This window comes from Chiloscyllium punctatum, chromosome 38 (assembly GCF_047496795.1).
Source record: "Chiloscyllium punctatum isolate Juve2018m chromosome 38, sChiPun1.3, whole genome shotgun sequence".
Taxonomy (NCBI): domain Eukaryota; kingdom Metazoa; phylum Chordata; class Chondrichthyes; order Orectolobiformes; family Hemiscylliidae; genus Chiloscyllium; species Chiloscyllium punctatum.
This window is the reverse complement of record NC_092776.1, coordinates 5,727,576-5,749,940: the sequence shown is the minus strand read 5'-3', so window position 1 is coordinate 5,749,940 and position 22,365 is coordinate 5,727,576. Positions and strand designations below refer to the sequence as shown.

The following is a 22,365-nucleotide window of genomic DNA, read 5'->3' as shown; positions in this document are numbered from 1 at the left end:
GATGATGCAATGTATGCAATGAATGCAGAGGTTGGTGGGGTGGAAGGTGATGTCCGGGGGGTTCTGCCATTGTTGCGGGAGGGGTGGGGTTAGAGGACAGAGGTGCGGCATTTAGGTGAGATGCACTGGAGGGCATCATCAACCACTTGGGAGGGGAAACTGTGGTCTTTGAAGGAGATCATCTGATCATAGAGACGGAGGAATTGGGAATAAGGGATAGCATTTTTGCAGCAGGCAGTGTAATCCAGGTAGCTGTGGGAGTCGGTGGGCTTGTAGAAAATGTGTCCATTTTCCTTCCCACCTATCTGCTCCACCCTCCTCTCTGACCTATCACCCTCACCCCCACCTCCATCCACCTATTGCACTCTCAGTTACCTTCCCCTCAGCCCTCCCACCTCCCATTTATCTCTCCACCCCAAAGGCTCCCAGCCTCATTTCTGATGAATGGCTTTTGCCCAAAGTGTTGACTTTCCTGCTCTTCGGATGCTGCCTGACCTGCTATGCTTTTCCAGCACCACTCTAATTTTGACTCTATTGTCGACTTAGGCTGTTAATCAATTTAATCTCTGTGTAACATTGAAGAAAAAAGCACTATTATTTATTTACATTCAAATATCAAAGCAAAATGATGCTCATCCTCTGAAAAAATATGAAATTGTGTTGAAACATAAAACTACTCTCTTTGTGACAAGCAAATTTCATTGCAAACAGTCCCAGTTTGTTCTAATTTTGTGCAGTCATTTGCATGACCAGATTTACAGCATTTCCCTCTTCACAAGAAGTCTATGTACATATTTTCAACATGATTAATTAGAACCTGCAAATATTTTTGTTGGCCTCACTGAAAAGCCTTTTTGAAATTAGTTTACTATTTGCTTACCTATCGCTCTGTTGATTTTTTGCATAGTTGACCCCTTGAAAGCACATAAGGGTATATTTCCAACAATACATTATTCTGTTGAAAGTTATGTGGTTGTGTAAATTATTTCTTGCATTATTTTAAAACAGGCATCAAAAAGTTTAAAATCAATGGATTTTGTATACAACAAAAAAAAGGCATAGATCACGATATATCTCAATATCATGACCCTTCGCAATTTATCAGCTAGGTGTTCGTTTTTTCAAAATAAAGAATAAGGACCATGAGACTTCACTCGTCACACTTCAATACCCAGCAAGATTACCATGCTGATTAATTTTGAATCTATGCTGTCAATAGAAACGTGGACCTTACCTGGACACATATATTCCCAAACCAAATTCCTTTCCACCTCTGATATTAAAACCTAGACACACATCATCTGAACTAGTGTAAAGATGGATGATTCTCCTGGCTCCATCCTCAGATACACTGTCTGCAGATATCTGATTTTTTTCTGCTATTATCCTTCTTGTTACAGTGTCAACCCTAATGGAAGAAAGCAGAATTTTTAGATATACATGGGCAGTGATGCATTAACATAATTTCATATGCAGTAAATACATTGAAATATTTGGATGTGACACAAATTTTATGCAAAATTGCACCACAGAAAGAGATATCTGGTGCAACTTTTTAAAACTTTGTTCACAGGATGTATAGAATTCCTTTTTGTCCATAGAATTCCTCCAGTGTGGAAACAGGCCCTTCGACCCAACAAGTCCACACTCAGGAGATGCCAACACAGTAAGTCAAGGGTAGCCTCTGAGATCAATCCAGCGGCTTGGCCACAGTCAGGGTGCTCTCAGTCCAGGCCAATCTTTGCCTTTGTATCTGAGAAGTAAGTCATCGTCAGCCCTATGTGTCATTGTAGCCAGTATGAGGGCTAATGCTAACACAATCTTTGTTCTAAAGAAGGATCACTGGATCCAAAATGTTAACTCTGCTTTTTCTCCACAGATACTACCAGACCTGCTGAGTTTCTCTACCAGCAATTTCTGTTTCTGCTGCTGCTTGCCTTTGGTTTAGGAGAATTAAAAAAATTATGTTTTTTATTTTTGTGACATTCCCAGAAGGCCTGTCTGAAGTTTGATGCAACAACATTTTTCCCTGGAGAAAGGAGTGAGTTCAGTACAATTAGGAAATAGATTACCACAGTGCAAGGATTTAGTTTGAAAATTCAAGACCGGAGTTGTTTGGAAGAAACATTCAAGTCAAACTTATAGATATGATAGAGAAGGGAATTCTTTTTGGTGTTTAAGTACTTTAAAGTGATGGCATTCTGATTGATTGGATTTTAATTTGTATGTGTGTTGAAATCTTACAAATGGTATTATATGCAAACAGCTTGGTTTGTTCTATTCCATCCTCATTTCTTTGGATTAATAAACTTCTATTTTGTTGCTAAAACCAAATCTCAGTATTATGCACTTGTGTTTCAGTGAAAGACCACCATGTTAACTAAAAGGAAACAAACTATAATCTATCAAGCCATATCAATCAGTCTGGGATCTGACTAGTCCAGTAGTAATATCAGCTTAGATCATAACAGCAAGAGAAATTTGACCATAGGACCTTTTAGAATTCAAGTGACAGCATCAAGTATACATCATATGATATCTGCCTCTTCCACCTTTAACATATTAAAATTTCCAGTTGTGCTAGAATTTGCTCTAAGTACTCCAAAGTGTCAGTCACAAATGTTCAAGCTCAGAGCACCATTAAAAAAAAGTGTTTAACTTCCTGTTATTCATCCACGCTACTTACTTACCATGTGGTCAGTTCTCGAGAAAACTTGATCCCTGGAACTTTCCCCAAGCGTCTTACTATCAAATGTAGGTGATGGCTTCCAGTGAGCACAGTGACAGCACTTCCCATGGTGATATTCTCTAAACTAATTCCATTAACTTCCATAATTTTATCACCTACGCAGAGCCCACTTTGCTCTAGCAGATAAACAAAGCAAAAATAAAATAATTGATAACCTGTGAAAGTTTCACTGCTCATAATTGTATTATAATATTTGCTTATAACATCAAGTTCTTTCTTTCAGATACAAGCAGATCTTGGAAAGAAGGATGAGATAAAGGAATGGTAATATTTTTAAAGGACAAGATGTACAATGTACAACTTTTGTCCTTCAGTTTCAAGCCAAAAATACATTTAAATTAATGGAAAATAAGTTCGGAATTCTTGTTTAAATATGTTAAAGTCATGACTTACCAGCTGCACTTCCTTCTTCTATTCTGCTCACAAATATTCCAAGACCATGTTCAGAACCCCCACGGACACTGAATCCCAACTTCCCATCAAGACTTTTCCCCACTGTGATGGTGTGGATCGCCTCAGCTGAATTGTATTCTTCAGTACCAGCTGGGGAAATATTAGCAGAACTCAATATGTTTCATTGCATTAATTTGATCTCTATTTGAATCTCAAGATAACAGCTGAAGGTCAGGTACCTCTCTGAAGTGAGTGAGAAGAAATCAAATGAGAAAAAGCTGTAAACGAATTAACCTCTCTTACAGTTCTTACATTAACTTAAAAGCAGGGAAAGCCCCCACTTTACATTCCTGCTGTGAACGAGTGCACGGATAGTGATTAAATTGAAATTCTGAAATCATGGTATAATGTCCTTCAAATCAGCATGAGAGATGCTCCAAACTTTAATATTAATTTAATTACCAAAGTGCCCAGCTCAGCTTATTTTTTGAATTATATCACAACTGTGTCAGAAGATTGTGAATTCCAGCCACATCCCAAGACCTGAGCATAAACTTTAGGCTGACTGAGGGAATCAACTGTGTCTGTCACATTTTCCACACTTCTGCTCTTATGCCTTACTGTCCCTCTGAAAACCACGATAGGGTTCCCCTTGTTTTGTGTGTTCCACTCCACTGGTCTCTATATTCGACAAATAATTTCCACAACCTCCAGCATGATGCCACCACCAAACCTATCTTCCTTTCCCCCCATCACCAACCCCCCCACTTTCAGTATTATGAGGGGACTATTCCCTCTGTGACACCTTGCTCTACTTCTCAGGTACTCACAAGGGGAAACAGTTTTAATGTAAAGAGCAGGAAGGTAGAGACCGGAACCTTCAAGACATTTAAAAACTATTTAGATGTACATCTGAAACACCACAAAGCTCCAGGCCAAGTGCTGGACAATGGGATAAGAATAGATGAATACTTGATGACCATGCAGACACAATGAACTGTAAAATTTCTTATACCTCACTGTGATCCTGTCCCTTTTGCATGGCAACCTTCCATCTAACACAGGAGATTTGCCATCTGTAAGCAGAATAGCAAGGTGGTGAATTAAAATAGTCTGCTAACATTCAAATGAGTCCACCAACTTCCACAGTTACGTTGACTAAATTTCCTCATATCCTGTATCATGTAAGTAACTCCATTCTTCCACATTGGTTTTTCTGCCATATTTGTTCTGACATGTAAGCTTCCACAATGGCACTTCAAGTAAGTCTTCCTTCTTTCTTAATCAAGGAACCACAACCCTTCCCACCCCACCAATCTGTGACAGTTTAAGGGGAGACCAGAGGCCTGTGACCAGTGGCATGCTACAAAGATCAGTGCTGGGTCTACTGCATTTTGTCATTTATATGAATGATTTGGATGTGAATATAGGAGAAAGTGTTAGTAGGTTTGCAGATGACACCAAAATTGGTGGTGCAGTGGATAGCCAAGAAGGTTGTCTCAGCATACAATGGGTCATTGATCAGAAGTGTCAATGGGCTGAGGAGTGGCAGATGGAATCCAATCTAGATAAATGGGGTGCTACATTTTGGTAGGGCAGATCAAGGCAAGACCTAGACACTTAATGGCAATGTCCTGGGGAAGTGTTGCTGAACAAAGAGACGTTGGAGTGCAGGTTCATAGTTCCTTGAAAGTGGAGTCGCAGGTCGACAGGGTAGTGAAGAAGAGAAAAAAAAACTGCAGACGCTGGAATCCAAGGTAAACAAGCAGGGGGCTGGAAGAACACAGCAAGCTAGGCAGCATCAGGAGGTGGGGAAGTCGGCGTATCAAGTGTAATCCTTCTTTAGTGGCACGTTTGCCTTTACTGGTCAGTGCATTGAGTAAAGACAATAGACAATAGACAATAGACAATAGATGCAGGAGTAGGCCATTCTGCCCTTCGAGCCTGCACCGCCATTCAATATGATCATGGCTGATCATTCCTAATTAGTATCCTGTTCCAGCCTTATCTCCATACCCCTTGACTCCACTATCTTTAAGAGCTCTATCCAATTCTTTCTTAAAAGAATCCAGAGACTGGGCCTCCACTGCCCTCTGGGGCAGAGCATTCCACACAGCCACCACTCTCTGTGTGAAGTAGTTTCTCCTCATCTCTGTCCTAAATGGTCTACCCCGTATTTTTAAGTTGTGTCCTCTGGTTCGGCACTCCCCCATCAACGGAAATATGTTCCCTCCTGCCAGAGTGTCCAATCCTTTCATAAGCCTATACGTTTCAATCAGATCCCCTCTCAGTCTTCTAAACTCAAGGGTATACAAGCCCAGTCGCTTCAGTCTTTCCGTGTAAGGCAATCCTGCCATTCCAGGAATTGACCTCGTGAACCTACGCTGCACTCCCTCAATAGCCAGAATGTCTTTCCTCAAATTTGGAGACCAGAACTGTACACAGTACTCCAGGTGTGGTCTCACCAGGGCCCTGTACAGCTGCAGAAGCACCTCTTTGCTTCTATACTCAATCCCTCTTGTTACGAAGGCCAGCATGCTATTAGCCTTCTTCACGACCTGCTGTACCTGCATGCTTGCCTTCATTGACTGGTGTACAAGAACACCCAGATCTCTCTGAACAGCCCCTTTACCTAATTTGATACCATTGAGGTAGTAATCTGCCTTCCTGTTCTTGCCACCAAAGTGGATAACCAGACATTTATCCACATTAAACTGCATCTGCCATGCATCTGCCCACTCACCTAACTTGTCCAGGTCACCCTGTAATCCCCTAACATCCTCATCACATTTCACCCTACCACCTAGCTTTGTGTCATCAGCAAATTTGCTAATGTTATTGCTGATACCATCTTCTATATCATTTACATATATTGTAAAAAGCTGCGGTCCCAGCACGGATCCCTGCGGTACCCCACTGGTCACTGCCTGCCATTTCGAAATGGAGCCGTTAATCACTACCCTTTGTTTCCTATTAGCCAACCAATTCTCTATCCAATCTAGTACTTTGCCCCCAATCCCGTGCGCCCTAATTTTACTCACTAACCTCTTGTGTGGGACTTTATCAAAAGCTTTCTGAAAGTCCAGGTACACTACATCCACTGGATCTCCCTCGTCCATCTTCCGAGTTACATCCTCAAAAAATTCAAGAAGATTAGTCAAGCATGATTTCCCCTTCATAAATCCATGCTGACTCTGTCCTATCCTGTTACTATTATCCAGATGTGCCGTAATTTCATCCTTTATAATAGACTCCAGCATCTTTCCCACCACTGAGGTCAGACTAACTGGTCTATAATTTCCTGCTTTCTCCCGCCCACCCTTCTTAAAAAGTGGCACAACATTAGCCGCCCTCCAATCCTCAGGAACCAACCCCGATTCTATTGAACTCTGGAAAATAATCACCAGTGCATCCACGATTTCCCGAGCCACCTCCTTCAGTACCCTGGGATGCAGGCCATCAGGTCCCGGAGACTTATCAACCTTCAGACCTAACAGTCTCTCCAACACCAAATCCTGGCAAATAGAAATTCCCTTAAGTTCAGGTCCTTCAGCCACTGTTACCTCAGGGAGATTGCTTGTGTCTTCCCCAGTGAACACAGATCTGAAGTACCCATTTAATTCCTCTGCCATTTCTTCGTTCCCAGTAATATATTCCCCTGCTTCTGTCTTCAAGGGCCCAATTTTTGTCCTAACCATTTTTCTGCCTTGGACATACCTAAAAAAGCTTTTACTATCCTCCTTTATATTCTTGGCCAGTTTACCTTCGTACCTCATTTTTTCTCTGCGTATTTCCTTCTTACTAATCCTCTGTTGTTCTTTAAAAGCTTCCCAGTCCTCCGTTTTCCCGCTTATCTTCGCTAAGTTATACTTTTTCTCTTTTAACCTTATATGTTTCTTTACTTCCCTTGTCAGCCACGGCCGCCCATGTCTCCTCCTGGGATCTTTCTTCCTTTTAGGAATGAACTGATCCTGCATCTTCTGCATTATACACAGAAATATCTGCCATTGTTCCTCCACGGTCTTCCCTGTTAAGGTATTAAACCATTGAACTTTGGCCAGTTGCTCCCTCATAGCTCCATATTTCCCTTTATTCAACTGAAATATTGTCACTTCAGATTGTACCCACTCCCTCTCAAATTGCAGATTGAAGCTTATTGTATTATGGTCACTACTTCCCAATGGCTCCTTCACTTCGAGGTCACTGACCAATTCTGGTTCGTTACACAATACCAGATCCAGAATTGCCTTATCCCTGGTCGGCTCCAGCACCAGCTGCACTAAAAATCCATCTCTGAGGCACTCCACAAAGTCTCTTTCTTGAGGCCCGATACCATCCTGATTCTCCCAGTCTACCTGCATGTTAAAATCCCCCATAACAACTGTAGTAACATCTTTGCGACAAGCCAATTTCAGCTCCTGATTCAACTTACCTCCAACATCCAGACTACTGTTTGGGGGCCTGTAGATGACTCCCATGAGGGTCTTTTTACCCTTAGTGTTTCGAAGCTCTATCCACAGGTCCTGTTGTGAGGTCCTGTTGTGGCTGTACAGGACTGATCAGGCCACTTTTGAAATATTGCATTCAATTCTGGTCTCCCTACTATAGGAAAGATGTTAAAACATAAGACATAGCAGCAGAAATTAGGCCCTTCAGCCCATTGAGTCTGCTCCGCTATTCAGTCATGGTTGATAGGTCTGACCTGTTCTTTCCCCATAACCTTTGATCTCCTTGGCAATCAAGAACATATCTATCTCTGTTTTAAATATATTCAATGACCTGGCCTCCACAGTGTTCTGTGGCAATTCAGCCACTCTCTGGCTGAAGAAGTTTCTCCTTATCTCTATCATGGTGGCTCAGTGGTTAACACTGCTGCCTCACAGCACCAGGGTCCCAGGTTCGATTCCAGCTTCGGACAACTGTCTGTGTGGAGTTTACACATTCTCCCTGTGTCTGCCTGAGTTTCCTCCCACAGTCCAAAGATGTGCAGGTTAGGTGAATTGTCCATGGTAAATTGCCCATAGTGTTAGGTGCTTTAGTCAGAGGAAAATGGGTCTACTCTTTGGAGGTTCGTTTGGGCTGAAGGGCCTGTTTCCATGCTATAGGAAATCTAATCTATTTTAACCAGTCTTCCCCTTACTCTAAGGATGTCCCCTCAGGTCTTCATCTCTCCTACCAATGGAAACATCTTCCCATCTTCCACTCTGTCTAGGCCATTCAGTATTCTTGAAATTTCAATCAGATCCCCTCTCATACTTCTAAACTCCATCGAGGATAGTCCCAGAATCCTCAAACATTCCTCATATGTTAAGCCTTTCATTCCTGGGAAAATTGAAAGAGTTCAGAAAAGATATACTGTATAATGATGTTGCAAAGGTTGAAGGGTTCCAGCTAAAGGGAGACGCTGAATAGGCTGGGGCTACTTTTCCTTGAGTGTTGGAGGCTGACGGGTGGTACTACAGAAGTTTATAACAACATGAGGGGCATGGATGGGTTGAATAGACAAGGTATTTTCTCCAGGGTAGGGGAGTTTAGAACTAATAGACATAGGTTTAAGGTGTAGGAGAAAGATTTAAAAGGGCCATAAGAGGCAACGTTTTCACACAAAGGGTGGTGGGTGTGTGGTATGAACTGCCAGAGGAAGTGATGGAGACTGGTACAATTACAATATTTAAAAGGCGTCTGGATAGATATATGAATGGGAAGAGTTTAGAGGGATATGGACCAAATGGGACTGGATTAATTTCAGATATCTGGTTGGCATGGACAAGTTGGATTGAAGGGTTTCTTTCCATTTTGTACATCTCTATTACTCTATAACTTTAAATTGGTGTAGTGATAATGTCACTACACTTGTAATCTGGAATCCAAAACCTATTACTCTGGGGTCATGGGTTCAAATCTCACCTTAATAGCTAACGGAATTCAAATTCAATTAATAAATCTGGAGTACAAGCTGCTGTCAGTAATGATGATCATGATAATTGTCATACTTATACCACTGTATACTTATGCCGTTTGGGGAAGGAAATGTGACACACTTACCTGCTCTGCCTTTATGGAACCTTGGGCCCATAACAATGTGAATGGCTCTTAATTGTCAGCTGAAATAGCTATGCTTCCAATTAGTCAACAGCTCTCAGGCAGAACTTCTTCCCCAATGATGGGCAGAAATCTGAGCACTAAGTGCTGAATGGCAGCCACCATTGGCAGGGAAAGCTTTCTTGAAAAATGTAGTGCTGGAAAAACACAGCAGGCCAGGCAGCATCTGAGGAGCAGGAGAATCGACATTTCGGGCATAAGCCCTTCTTCAGGAATGAGGCTGGTGTGCCAAGCGGGCGGAGGTAAAAGGTAGGGGGGAGGGGCGCTGGGAATACGATAGGTGGAAGGAGGTGAGGGTGAGGGTGATAGGCCGGAGAAGGGTTGGGTACGGACAGGTCGGGAAGAAGATTGCAGGTCAAGAGGGCGGTGCTGAATCCGAGGGTTGGGACTGAGATAAGGTGGGGGGAGGGGAAATGAGGAAGCTGGAGAAATCAACATTCATCCCGTGTGGTTGGAAGGTTCCTAGGCGGAAGATGAGGCGCTCTTTCTCCAGGCGTTGTGTGGCCAGGGTCTGATAATGGAGGAGGCCAAGGACATGGGAGGGGGAGCTAAAGTGTTCAGCCACGGGGCGGTTGGGTCCATTGAGGCCTTGGAGGGAGGTGAGGGGGGAGGTGTGGGCACAAGTTTTGCACTTCTTGCGGTTGCAGGGGAAGGTGCCAGGAGTGGAGGTTGGGTTGGTGGGGAGTGTGGACCTGACGAGGGAGTCACAGAGGGAGTGGTCTCTCCTGAATGCTGATAGGGGTGGAGAGGGAAATATATCCTTGGTGGTGGGGTCTGTCTGGAGGTGGCGGGAATGACGGAGGATATTACGATGTATCTGGAGGTTGGTGGGGTGGAAGGTAAGGACCAGTGGGGTTCTGTCCTGGTGGCGATTGGAGAGGCAGGGTTCAAGGGCGGAGGTGCTGGAAATGGAGGAGATGGGTGGAGAGCGTTGTCGACCACATCAGAGTGGAAATTGCGATTTTTCAAGGAGGAGGCCATTTGAGTTGTTCAGTAGTGGAATTGGTCCTCCTGGGAGCAGATGCGGCGGAGGGGGAGGAATAGGGAATATGGGATGGTGTTTTTACAGGGGGAAGGGTGGGAGGAAGTGTAATCTAGGTAGCTTTGGTAGTGGAATTGGTTCTCCTGGGAGCAGATGCAGCGGAGGCAGAGTTTCAGTAGTGGAATTGGTCCTCCTGGGTGCAGATGCGGCGGATGGTCCTCCTGGGTGCAGATGCGGTGGATGGTCCTCCTGGGTGCAGATGCGGTGGATGGTCCTCCTGGGTGCAGATGTGACGTGGAAAGACCTCAATTTCCCCTCCGACGTGGTCGACGACGCTTTCCACCGCATCTCCTCCATTTCCCGCACCTCCACCCTTGAACCCCATCCCTCCAATCGCCACTTGGACAGAACCCCACTGGTCCTCACCTTCCACCCCACCAACCTCCAGATACATCGTATCATCCTCTGTCATTTCCGCCACCTCCAGACAGACCCCACCACCAGAGATATATTTCCCTCTCCCCCCCATCAGCATTCAGGAGAGACCACTCCCTCCACGACTCCCTCGTCAGGTCCACATCCCCCACCAACCCAACCTCCACTCCCGGCACCTTCCCCTGCAACCGCAAGTGCAAAACTTGCACCCACACCTCCCTCCAAGGCTCCAATGGATCCTTCTATATCCGTCACAAATTCACCTGCACCTCCACACACATCATTTACTGTAGCCGCTGCACCCGATTTGGTCTCCTCTACATTAGGGTGACAGGCCGCCTACTTGCGGAACGTTTCAGGGAACACCTCTGGGACACCCGCACCAACCAACCCAACCGCCCCGTGACTGAACATTTTAACTCCCCCTCCCACTCCGTCAAGGACATGCAGGTCCTTGGCCTCCTCCATCGCCAGACCCTGGCCACACGACGCCTGGAGGAAGAGCGCCTCATCTTCCACTTAGGAACCCTCCAACCACACGGGATGAATGTAGATTTCTCCAGCTTCCTCATTTCCCCTCCCCCCTCCTTATCAGTCCCAATCCTCAGATTCAGCACCGCCCTCTTGACTTGCAATCTTCTTCCTGACCTCTCCGTCCCCACCCCCTCTCCGAGGTATCACCGTCACCCTCACCTCCTTCCACCTATCGTATTCCCAGCGCCCCTCCCCCAAATTCCCTCCTCCCTACCTTTTATTTCAGTCCGCTTGGCACACCAGCCTCATTCCTGAAGAAGGGCTTACGCCCGAAACGTCGATTCTCATGCTCCTCAGATGCTGCCTGGCCTGCTGTGTTTTTCCAGCACCACATTTTTCAACTCTGGTACTCCAGCATCTGCAGTCCTCACTTTCTCCTAGGGAAAGCTTTCTCCATGACTATGAGTGGCAGGATTTCCGATCTGTTTAATTCTGTCTCCAGTTCCAATGACAGGTCAAAACCTAAAATATTGACTCTGGGCAGAGCTTTCCTAACCACTGAATGGCATAGGTAGTGACAAGTCATTTGGGAAATAGGCAGAATCAGCAGAAATAAGATTCTTAATGTCAAGAAAAATATAGTCCAATTGTCCAATCAAGTGTTGAATGATAGGATGACAATCGCACTAGTGAGCAGCGAGAGGCCCGTTTGCATACATTTGCCAACATTAGCATGCCATTATTATTACCTGATCTCACCTCTGATGTGCAGTTTCCCATTCTCCCACCCACTGGAGAGAAACTAGATGGTGACAATTCCTGATATGAAAGTCAGAATGCTAACTTGGTGACTCCAGCTTGTCACTTTCTCTTCCAGGCCTCTACCTTGAACAGCAGTCACCAACATCTCAGTGCACACCCCATGGGCAGTGATTGCTCGCAAGCCCCCACCGCAAAAGTTGGCATCAAACATGTACCAGGTGCACCTTTATGGCACATCTCCAACCGACCTATAATACACTTTTGCACTTTGTTGCTGTACAATGGAGAACACCAGCACCTTTCATTGTAATTCTGGTGCCAGGACACTTTATGGTTATGGACAAGCACCCCCAGCTCATTGATTGAACTAGGGTGTAGTTTAGGGCTTCTCGTTTGCTCTCTTAGTGCATAGTCACTTTGCATTTTTTTGGACTCTCACAGTATCTCTTTTTGTGCTTTGCCTCCTCAGCCAGAGTTTAAAGGTCCACAGTCCTGTCTTACCTTGCTGTTTAGCATAGCGCAAATCTCCGTAGCTTGCCAGGGTTATTAGCAGTGATCAGTCAAGGGGGTGGACTTATTACTTTATGGCATCATGTGACGTCAATCTCACTATGGACTAGTTGCATATGTGGCAAACACACTTCATTTGCATCAACCAAATAGAAATGCATCAAAGTCTAAGGGGATTTTTCCTCGGTCAGGTCAAGGAGGACAGTTTTCATTCAGGGGATCCAACTCCTCCCCACGAACAATCTCGACCATGTTACTGGTCGTTGCAGATTGAAGATTATCAATGCTGTGAAACATATGTAATGACAAGCAATCTTAAAAGTGGCACTTGGGTGCCACTATTCACAAAAACAGTCCAGGATCTCAAACTGCATAAGGACACAGAACTGATCTCTCACTTTGAACTATTGTTATTCACCAACATGATCTTATGAGTCATGCAGCCTTCCTTGGGTGACACTGGGGATGGATGAGGCTGGAGAAACAAAGTATTAGTAATCACACAGCACCTACAACTTCCACTGTATTTGGTGTGGCATGGCTTGGGATGAATTCATCTGAACAAAATCCTTATGTCAGAGGTCCATTTAGAGGCATTCTTTGACCCTCTTCGTCAGATTCTCCACGTCGAATTGTATAGAGAAATATACTAAGTTGTCAAGAGAGCCAGAAGCCTTATAAGCATAGTTACTGGAAGACAAGGGCTACTTTCTGAAACTAGAGCTGATGACTCTTAAGCAACATCCTGACTGAGGGTGAGTGTAGACACAAAGCTGCAGTCTTCTGAGGAGTAAGTTGAGGACATTGAGTATGAGAAACATCACCTTCAGCATGATAAGGTGCTACAGGGTTACATGCAAAACGCCAGGCAAGATTTAATTGACACCCAGTTCCAATGAATGTTAGCTGGATGTGGCTATCACTATCAATTTGGTGCAGCTCAAAACACAAGCAGTCTCTGTCTGCTCCCAGAACAAAATGTGCAGTTTTGCTTACTTATTTTTTCTGTACTTTTGCAGTTGCTGAATAAAAGTGAAAGTGTATAAAAAGCTCAAGGCTTTCCAGTATATGAATATAAAAGTAAACAATGAGAAGATGTTCAGTTACACTGAGTATTAGGAAAACAGTAGCACTCCTTTAGACAGACTTCTGTGATGGGATGATGTTAAGGATGGGTAATCTGTCCGATTTAATTCTTAACTGTGCCCTTGTATTGGACAAAGTGTCAGGCATCCCAATCAAGTGCCCTGAGAAGCATCATCTTGTAGTTCCCTATCATTACATGCAGGGTGATGGGCAACATTGGGGGGTTTTAAAAATGGTGCCAACATCAGGAATCTTGGGGACCCTGGTAATGGCGAGTACTTCCATCTCTGAAGGAGGAGTGATTAAACAAGCAGGAACCATTGAAGTGAATTCCTGATGAAGGGCTTATGCCCGAAATGTCGATTCTCCTGCTCCTCGGATGCTGCCTGACCTGCTGTGCTTTTCCAGCACTGCACTCTCAACTCTGATCTCCAACATCTGCAGACCTCACTTTCTCCCACCCTTGAGGTGCAATGAGGTGAGTTGTGGAGAATAGTGTGACAAAGATCATTAAGACTCAGAAAGAGACACCTTTCATGAAACTTGTCAAATTTTACATTTAGCAGATTTCTGATAAAAGGGTATGTCTTATGAAGAAAGATTGATGGAGCTAGGGCTTTTCTCATTGGAGCGAAGAAGGATGAGAAATGACTTGATGGAGGTGTACAAGGTGATGAGAAACATAGAGTGCATAGCCAGAGATGTTTTCCCAGAGTGGAAATGGCTATCACAAGGGGCATAATTTTATGGTGACCGGAGGAAAGTTTAGGGGAGATGTCAGGTAGGTTCTTTACACAGAGAGTGGTGGGTGCATGGAATGCACTGCCAGCGGTGGTAGTAGAGTGAGATACATTAGGGATATTAAAGAGACTCTTGGATAGGCACGTGGATGATACTAAAATGTATGTAGGGTTAATTTGATCTTGGAGTAGGATAAAAGGTCGGCACAACATAGAGGGCTGAAGCGCCTGTGCTGTGCTGTGCTATGTTGTTCTTTGTAAAATGTGCGCTGCTATTTCAACTACACAGAACAGTCAGGTCTATTGCATATTCCTAAAATGTTTTGTGTTTATTTCAGATTGTCAGCATCGATAGTAGTTTATTTAGGAAAGGGAGCATATTTTCAGAGTATAATTTTCAGAATCTAGACATAAAGGACAATTATAATTTATTGCATTATTGTTGAAAGCTTTGACAGCAGTTAACCTGCTTGTCATCTCTGCAACCTGATCCAAATTAAAAGTAATTGTAAACTGGATAATTTTCAATTATTGTGATTTCATTATGATCACTTACCTTCAACTGGAGAAGTACCAGTAATAAGGATCACCCTGCCCATTGGTGAGGTAGATCGGGTTTGTCGGGTCTGTCCATTCACCTGCTTGTGTTGTTTCTTCAGCAGGTACTTTGTTGCTGTGTTTGCACCACCAACATGATTGCTGGCATGTATAGAATCAGTCATCTCCCTTCTTGCAGAGTCAAATGAATAAGCCATGCCAGTATCGTGCCCCAATAATTCGGTGTAAGTCTTAAATCTTACAAAGGAATCTTTGTCTTACATCTTCCTTCCAATGAATTGGTGACACCACGTAGAAAAATATAGCGGAAGCAAGCATTGTGTAGCAGCAAGTGCTGGTCAAACTCTCCATCATTTTGCCTCAGTGATGACCCCTGAAAGTACTGTGCATGGAAAAAGTCAAAAATGATTTTTAAATCAAATAAATGAAAGTTCTCTGTATTTAAACTGATGACACAGGACTAGAACTAAATTGCATGAATGTTACAAAACTTGATGAAAAACTGAAAATGTAGGATGAGTTCAATTTTAGGCACATATAATTTGAGGCAAATTCTATTTTGAAGTTAAACAGTGGTGGATGTTGTACCCAATCAAAGAAAATACTTTTTTTTTTAAAATAAGAAAGGCAGTGTAAATATTCTGAAAGAGGCAGGGATGTTATTGTGCCAACATTGATTCCCGACTTATTTACTTGCTAGACAGCAAAAATTGAATATATTGTTGTCTAATCAGATTATTGTAGATTATAATAGCAAGAAATGTATTAAGTAAATTTGTTATTGAAATAAAGATTAAAATGACCGCAGAATTAGAACTATCACTCACATCAATCTAAATATATATTTGATAACAAAAAATCATACTGACACACTGTAACTCATTCTCTACTGAACCATGACTCAACCTGTCCTTTACTAAATATAACTCATCCTCTACTGGATCATATGAGAATTCAAACTTAACTAGTTCATGAGTTAACCCAACCTTTACTAGATTATACTCTAACTCATTCATTACTTCACAATGCTTCAATGCGTCCTTCACTAGGTCAGAATAAACTGTTGCTTACAGACTGAAAGGGTATGCAAATATTTTTGATATAGACTAGAAAAACCTTGCATTTACATAGCATTTTCCCTAGCTCCCAGACATCTCAAAATACCTCAGCCAGTTAAATAGTTTTGAACTGGAGTTGCTATTAAAATGTAGGAAACACAGCAGCTAATTTATGTACAGGAACTCCCACGAACATCCATAAGATAATGACAAGGTAAGCAGGTTTACTGTAATGTTGATTGAGGAGTAAGTATTAGCTGGGGCATTAGGAACAGCTACTTTTCTAGGACTGTGTTATTTATAAACACCCAAAGGGCCTCAGATCATATTTCCACATTTGGAAGAATACTTGTTGAAGTGTGACTTATACTCAAAATTTTACAATTCAGAGGCAAGAGCGCAATCTACTGAACTACAGGTAAAGCTGCTTAGCACCAGCCTTTGGAGCAGCTGTTCATTGCACAATTTAAACAAAAGAAATCCTAGATGTTGAAGGTACAGATTCTGAACATTTATCTTTTTGTTTAAAAAGAGCATGTAACAAATTTGTCAGAATGAAGGCTGTATTAACATCAAAGAAAGAGAACTTGAATCTTTTGGAAATAGTATTGAGATGATAGAATTTGTCATCTGCGTGAAATGTCTTAGAGACATGAACAGCAAGCAAAGAGTCTTTTGATAAACTGAATGTATAGAAAGATATTCTACACAGATAGAAAGACAAATGAGGAAGGAATTGAAATGGCTGAACAGGAAATTAGTACACAACATTAAGGAGAGCAAGATAAAGCACTTCAAACACATCATCAGAGTTGACATGGAAAGAAACAACTATTGCAGGGGAAGATTAATGGAAAACATGGAAGCAAAGCAGAAAGTGAATGATGAATTGAGTTGAATATTGTAAAACATCATCAGGACAGGATAGACACAAATGGAGATCTGTGGTAGTCAACCTTTGGAGGAGATGGCACCAACACATAGTAATCTGCATGGCAGGTGAGGTAGATTTCAATTCAGATGTATTATGTCACATCTCAGGCATTTGAACCCAGGCCTCTTGCTCCAGAGGTAGGAATACTACCACATCATGACCAATTTCCCCTGTAGCCAAGGTAACATGGCAAGCAAAAGTCATCTTCACCCATTCTCACCTATGCTCAGAGTCAGAGCAGCCCCTCTAACCCCACAACCAGTCCGCACATGCCAGGTGGGGCTCGGGGTGGCAAGTGAAGTGACTGAGATAAGAGGTAGAAAAAAAACGAATAAAATAAACACCAAAAATTAACAACAACTGCAACATGTACGCCGTGTTTATGAAACCACATCTGGTGTACTTCTGAGCAATTTCCTTTATGTTAAATATAATTTAATTGAAGGCAGTTCAGAGAAGGTTCACCAAGATGATCCCTAGTATGGAGATAAGTGATTGGAACCTTGTTGACTACGAGGTTCTTGATTGGGATTGTAAACCTGGGCCAATCAGGAAAGCCTTGGCTGACCAATTTAAGCAGGACCCACTCATTGGTTTTTCACTGTGTCTGACACTTGCACATAAACACAACATACTTGCTGGGGAATAAATAAGCACTACTGCTGTTAGGTAGTGATGTGGGGGTTTAAAGCAAAAATAAAAAAAAGGAAAAAAACAACAGGAACCTCCTCAGTTGAGGATTCAGTCTGAGCTGGCTGGCCACAGTTAATGTATTGTATTCTAGTAAATGAAGGGTGACTTGTTGATAAAATACTGGCATCTGTACAGTTATTTCAGAGGGATTATCTTATGAGCAGAGGGTGAACAGATTGGAACTTTTTGTTGGAATTTGAAGAATGAGACGTGATCTCATTGAAACATATAGGATTCTTGAGGGGCTTGACAAATGCTGAGAGGATGTTTCCCCTGTTGGAGCGTCTGGGACCAGAGGGTGCAGTCTCAGAATAAAAGGGCACCAATTTAAGACTGAGATGAGGAGGAATTTCTTCTCTGAAGGTTGTGCATCTTGCCACCGAAAGAGAGAGAGCTGCAGGGGCAGAGTCCTTGTGTATGTTTATGGCTGAGATAGATAGATTCTTATTCCATTAGGAGAATCAAGGGTTACAGGGAAAGGGTCGGAAAGTGGACATGAGGAACGTTGGATGAGCCATAATCATACAGAATGGAGGAGTAGGGTTGATGGGCCAAATGGCCTACCCCTATTCCTAATGGTTTAACAAGAAGAACAAAAACACAATAAACAGCAACAAAAACAATAAATTCAAAAACAACACACAATAAAAGCAACAATAACAAAAACAACAAATTCAACAAAATACAATAATGAAAATAAATTCAACAAAATAAGTAAAACAAAAATGAATAAACAAATTCAACAAAACACAATAAACAGCAATGAAAACAATAAATTCAACAATAAAAACTAACGTAAATAAATACAACAAAATTAGATTACTTACAGTGTGGAAACAGGCCCTTCGGCCCAACAAGTCCACACCACCCCGCCGAAGCTCAACCCACCCATACCCCTACATTTACCCCTTGCCTAACACTATGGGCAATTTAGCATGGCCAATTCACCTGACCTGCACATCTTTGGACTGTGGGAGGAAACCGGAGCACCCGGAGGAAACCCACGCAGACACGGGGAGAATGAATAAATAAATTGAATAAATTGAACAATAATGAATACAACAAATTCAACGACACAACACAGTAAACAGCAAATTCAACAAAACAAATATTGACAACAAATTCAACAAAATAGGTAAACAATAACGAATAAAACAAATTCAACAACAAACACAGTGAACAGCAACAAAATAAAACAAAAAAAGAACCAGACAAAGGTTAAAACCACAAACACAGTAGGTCACCATGAGGGTGAGTGAGGTGAGTGAGTGAGTGAGTGAGTGAAGACAGCCTTCAGGATACTCCTCTCCGGGGCAGTAACCAGGGGATGGCGCCGCCAGAGAAGCTTCCAGCATGTTCTCTTCACCTTGGACAGCTCCCCGCCAGGAGGGATGGGAATACAGCGTTAATGAAAACTGCTCCGATTGGGAATGGGACGGCGGAAGACGGTAAAGGGAAAACTTTCGCTCACCTGGTGTTGTTGTTTTCTGTCGGGGACACGGAGTGACGGTTTAACGGGCGGCGGTTTAACGGGCGGCGGGCGGGAACCTCCCATCCCCCCCCCCCCCCCACTCCCCGGGAGCAGCACAAAGCCCGCCCACTCCGGGGACACAGCCACTCTCCTCACTGGTGCAGAACGCGGCACGCTGCCCATTGGGCTGTGGAGCTGTCAATCAACTCATTCCCCACCCCAATCTCCCAGTGGAGCGCACATTTCCCCACAAAGTCAACCCCGATGTCCCCAAGGGGCACCTTATTCCCCACAAGGTCAATGCCAATCCTACCACTGGAGTACCCATTCCCCAGAAGGTCAGCCCTAATTTCCGAGTGGAGCACCAATTCCCGACAAGGCCAAACCCAATCTCCCCACCGGAGCATCCCTTCCTCACAAGGTCATCCCCAGTCTCCCCGCTGGAGCACCCGATCCCCACAAGGTCAACACCAACCTCCCCATGGAGCACCCATTCCACACAAGGTTAACCCCAATCTCCCCATGGAGCACCTATTCCCCACAAGGTCAACACCAACCTCCCCATGGAGCACCCATTCCCCAACAAGGTCAACCCCAATCTCCCACTGGAACACCCATTCCCCACAAGGTCAACCCCAATCTCCCACTGGAACACCCATTCCCCACAAGGTCAACCCCAATCTCCCAGTGGAGCACACACTCCCCACAAGGCCAACGTCAATCTCCCAGTAGAGCACCCATTCCCCACAAGGTCAACCCAACCCCCACTGGAACAGACTTACCACTCCCAATCCCCACTGCAGCACCCATTCCCACCTTCAAATGTTCGTTAAGCCGCCATTCCCACCCCCAATGTCTCTCTTGTAGGGTTGTCAAGAACTTATGTTTGCAATTTAATCAGCTATCATAGAAATTTTGGTGAGGCCAAATTCGGAGTACTGTGTTTGGCTCTGGTTTCCCAGAAAGGATATTATTAAATTAGAAAGAGTGCAGCAAAGATTTACTCGGATTCCATCTGCATTGGAAGGTTTGAGTTATAAGGAGTGGTTAGATCGGTTGAGACTTTTTTCCTTGGAATGTAGGAGACTGAGTGCTGACCTTATAGTGTTCTGTAAAATTATAAGTGGCATAGATAAGGTGGATAGCCAAAAGTTTTTCCCCATAATAGGGGAGTCTAAAATGAGAAGGCATAGATTTAAGTTGAGAGAGGAGAAATACAAGAGGGGCATTTTTTCCCCACTCAGTACATGGAGAGTGTCTGGAACAGGCTGCCAGAGGTAGAAATATCAGCAAGTACAATTTTGAAATGTAAGAAACATTTAGAAAGTTACATAGATGGGATAGGTGTGGGGGGATAGGGACCAAACAAATGGGACTAGATTAATTGTGAAAATTGATTGGCTTGGACAAGTTGGGCCGAAGGGTCTGTTTCCATGTCATAGACCTCTTTGACTCTATGGGATACACCCATATGTATTTAATGGAATCATTTTAAGATTAAAGCTTCATTGTTTCGATGCAAAATGCACACGAAAATCAAGTTTGCTTGGTATAATTTGTATAATCTTAGTTTTAAATTCACAGTATGCCGATAAAGCATTAAGAATTTCTCTTCGCGAATTTCAGCTTTCGTGTTGTTCAATGTGCTTTGCCAGTTCTCAGTCGAGCTGTTTTGAAAAACGAGATCGTGATAGTATGAGTCACTTTGAGGAATGTAAGGATGCCGTTTCATCTCTGAAACAGAATGCATTTCGCGCAAGAAATATGAGCAAGGCATCAAAAAGAAATATTGCTGAGCTAAATGAGTTTGAGCTGTTGACATGGGAAGCAACGTAAGACGAGCCTAAATCAGCACCCTCGGATAGCTCACTGCGAGGAACTGGAGAACGCCAGCTCATGTGGCAAATAAATGTGTCAGTCACAAATGCGTTGTTAGCTCGCCAGTAAGTCAAAGTGAGGGATGTGAACATTGAGACAAATTCATGACTGAATCAGTGTCGAGATGCGTCAAGACGAGAAATAAGAACAGTGCATCGAGTCATATGAAAAATTAAGCTTGGCGTCACTATGACAAACCAAGCATGTTGGCTATTGGTTGCTTCAAATTAGGTTGATGTAATAGATGTCTTGCAGAGTCGAGGCCAAGTCAAATGCTCATGTAAAATGGTGTGACATACCATGGAGAGAGAGGTGCACTGAAATAAAAGAAAGAACTGCAAATGCTGAATATCTGAAACAAGCAAATTAAAAACTGCCAGGGAAACTCAGCAGGTCTGGCAGCATCTGAGGAGAGACAAAACAGTTAACTTTCAAGTCCTGTGAACCATCTTCAGAGCCTCTTAACTGCACTCAACCTGTTCATTGAGAATTGTTAACATGACATCAGTGGCCTTAATTTTGGGTTCTGGACTCAAAATGTTAACTCTGCTTCTGCCTCCATAGTTGCTGCCAGACCTGTTGTGTTTCTCCAGCAATTTGTTTTTGTTTAAGAGATCTGTACATTCACTTGTCATATGAACGGTTCACAGTCTACAAAAAATGACAAATTATCATGATAACTGACAACATTAGGATTAAAATTATACATTAAAATAGGAGGAGTCCAGTCACCTATCAAATTCATGCCAGCATCCATTTAGTCATTTCTGCTTCAAAGTATTATTATTTCTTTCGATTATGATTTTCAAGATCACTTTAATAAGATAATTCATTTCTAAAATGATTGATTTTGTTGCTTTAGGTTTCCTGGATAAATAATAATTAATAATCAGTATATATCTGATCACACTTCTTTGTTATCGCTCATATTTCTTTTTCTCTGAGGGTTTTCAGTTGCTCTTAAACTCTGCACAGTATGTTTAAGTTTTACATTCTAAATTGTGATTTGTAAAGAAATTACTGTCAAATGTTTTCTTCATTCAGGATGTTAAAATTAAAATTTCTTTTGCAAGTCTGGGCTGATGCAAAATGTAGGAGCAAATTACTGCAAATGCTGGAATCTGAACTGAAAAACAAAAAGTGCTAGAGATCACAGCGGGTCAGGTGGTATCCATGAAACTTTTGGCAAATACTTTGTCGAACACCAACAGTGAAATTTGGTACATTTTGATCACTTAATCTGAACTATCAACATCTTTTCTCTCCCAGCACTTCAACATCATTGCATAAAGGCTGCCCCCCCCTCCACACTTCACTTCCGCTCTAATGAAGAGTGTTCTAGACTCAAAACGTTAGTTTGTTTTCTCTCCATAGATGCTGCCTAGCCTGCTGTGATCTCTGGCATTTTTTATTATCAGCCTGGGCTGATACACACTTTAGCAAACCACAGTGCTGACTTCGATGTATGTTATTTTCAGACAAACTAATAAACCAAGGAAATTAAATACTTTGTCAAACAATAAAGTCTACCAGAATAAAA

The 22,365-nt window shown here is 42.9% G+C and overlaps 1 protein-coding gene across 4 annotated transcripts in view; it reads right to left on the bottom strand.

Annotated features, from left to right (window-relative positions):
- The window catches only part of pdzd7a (PDZ domain containing 7a), a 106,519-nt gene extending 87,473 nt beyond the window's left edge, over positions 1–19,046 (bottom strand). For 2 of the 4 annotated variants that reach the window (XM_072557073.1, XM_072557076.1), the window contains exons 1-5: positions 18,948–19,046; positions 14,790–15,173; positions 3,143–3,292; positions 2,691–2,865; positions 1,235–1,408 (exon numbers count right to left, since the gene is read on the bottom strand). In XM_072557073.1, coding sequence (XP_072413174.1) covers positions 1,235–1,408; positions 2,691–2,865; positions 3,143–3,292; positions 14,790–14,988 — 698 coding nt within the window. In that variant the 5' untranslated portion in view covers positions 14,989–15,173; positions 18,948–19,046. Of the gene's footprint in view, positions 1–1,234; positions 1,409–2,690; positions 2,866–3,142; positions 3,293–4,157; positions 4,221–14,789; positions 15,174–18,842; positions 18,905–18,947 lie in introns of those variants that run through there. The other 2 variants (XM_072557074.1, XM_072557075.1) reach the window with 2 other exon arrangements.
- Between the last annotated feature and the right edge of the window lie 3,319 nt (positions 19,047–22,365).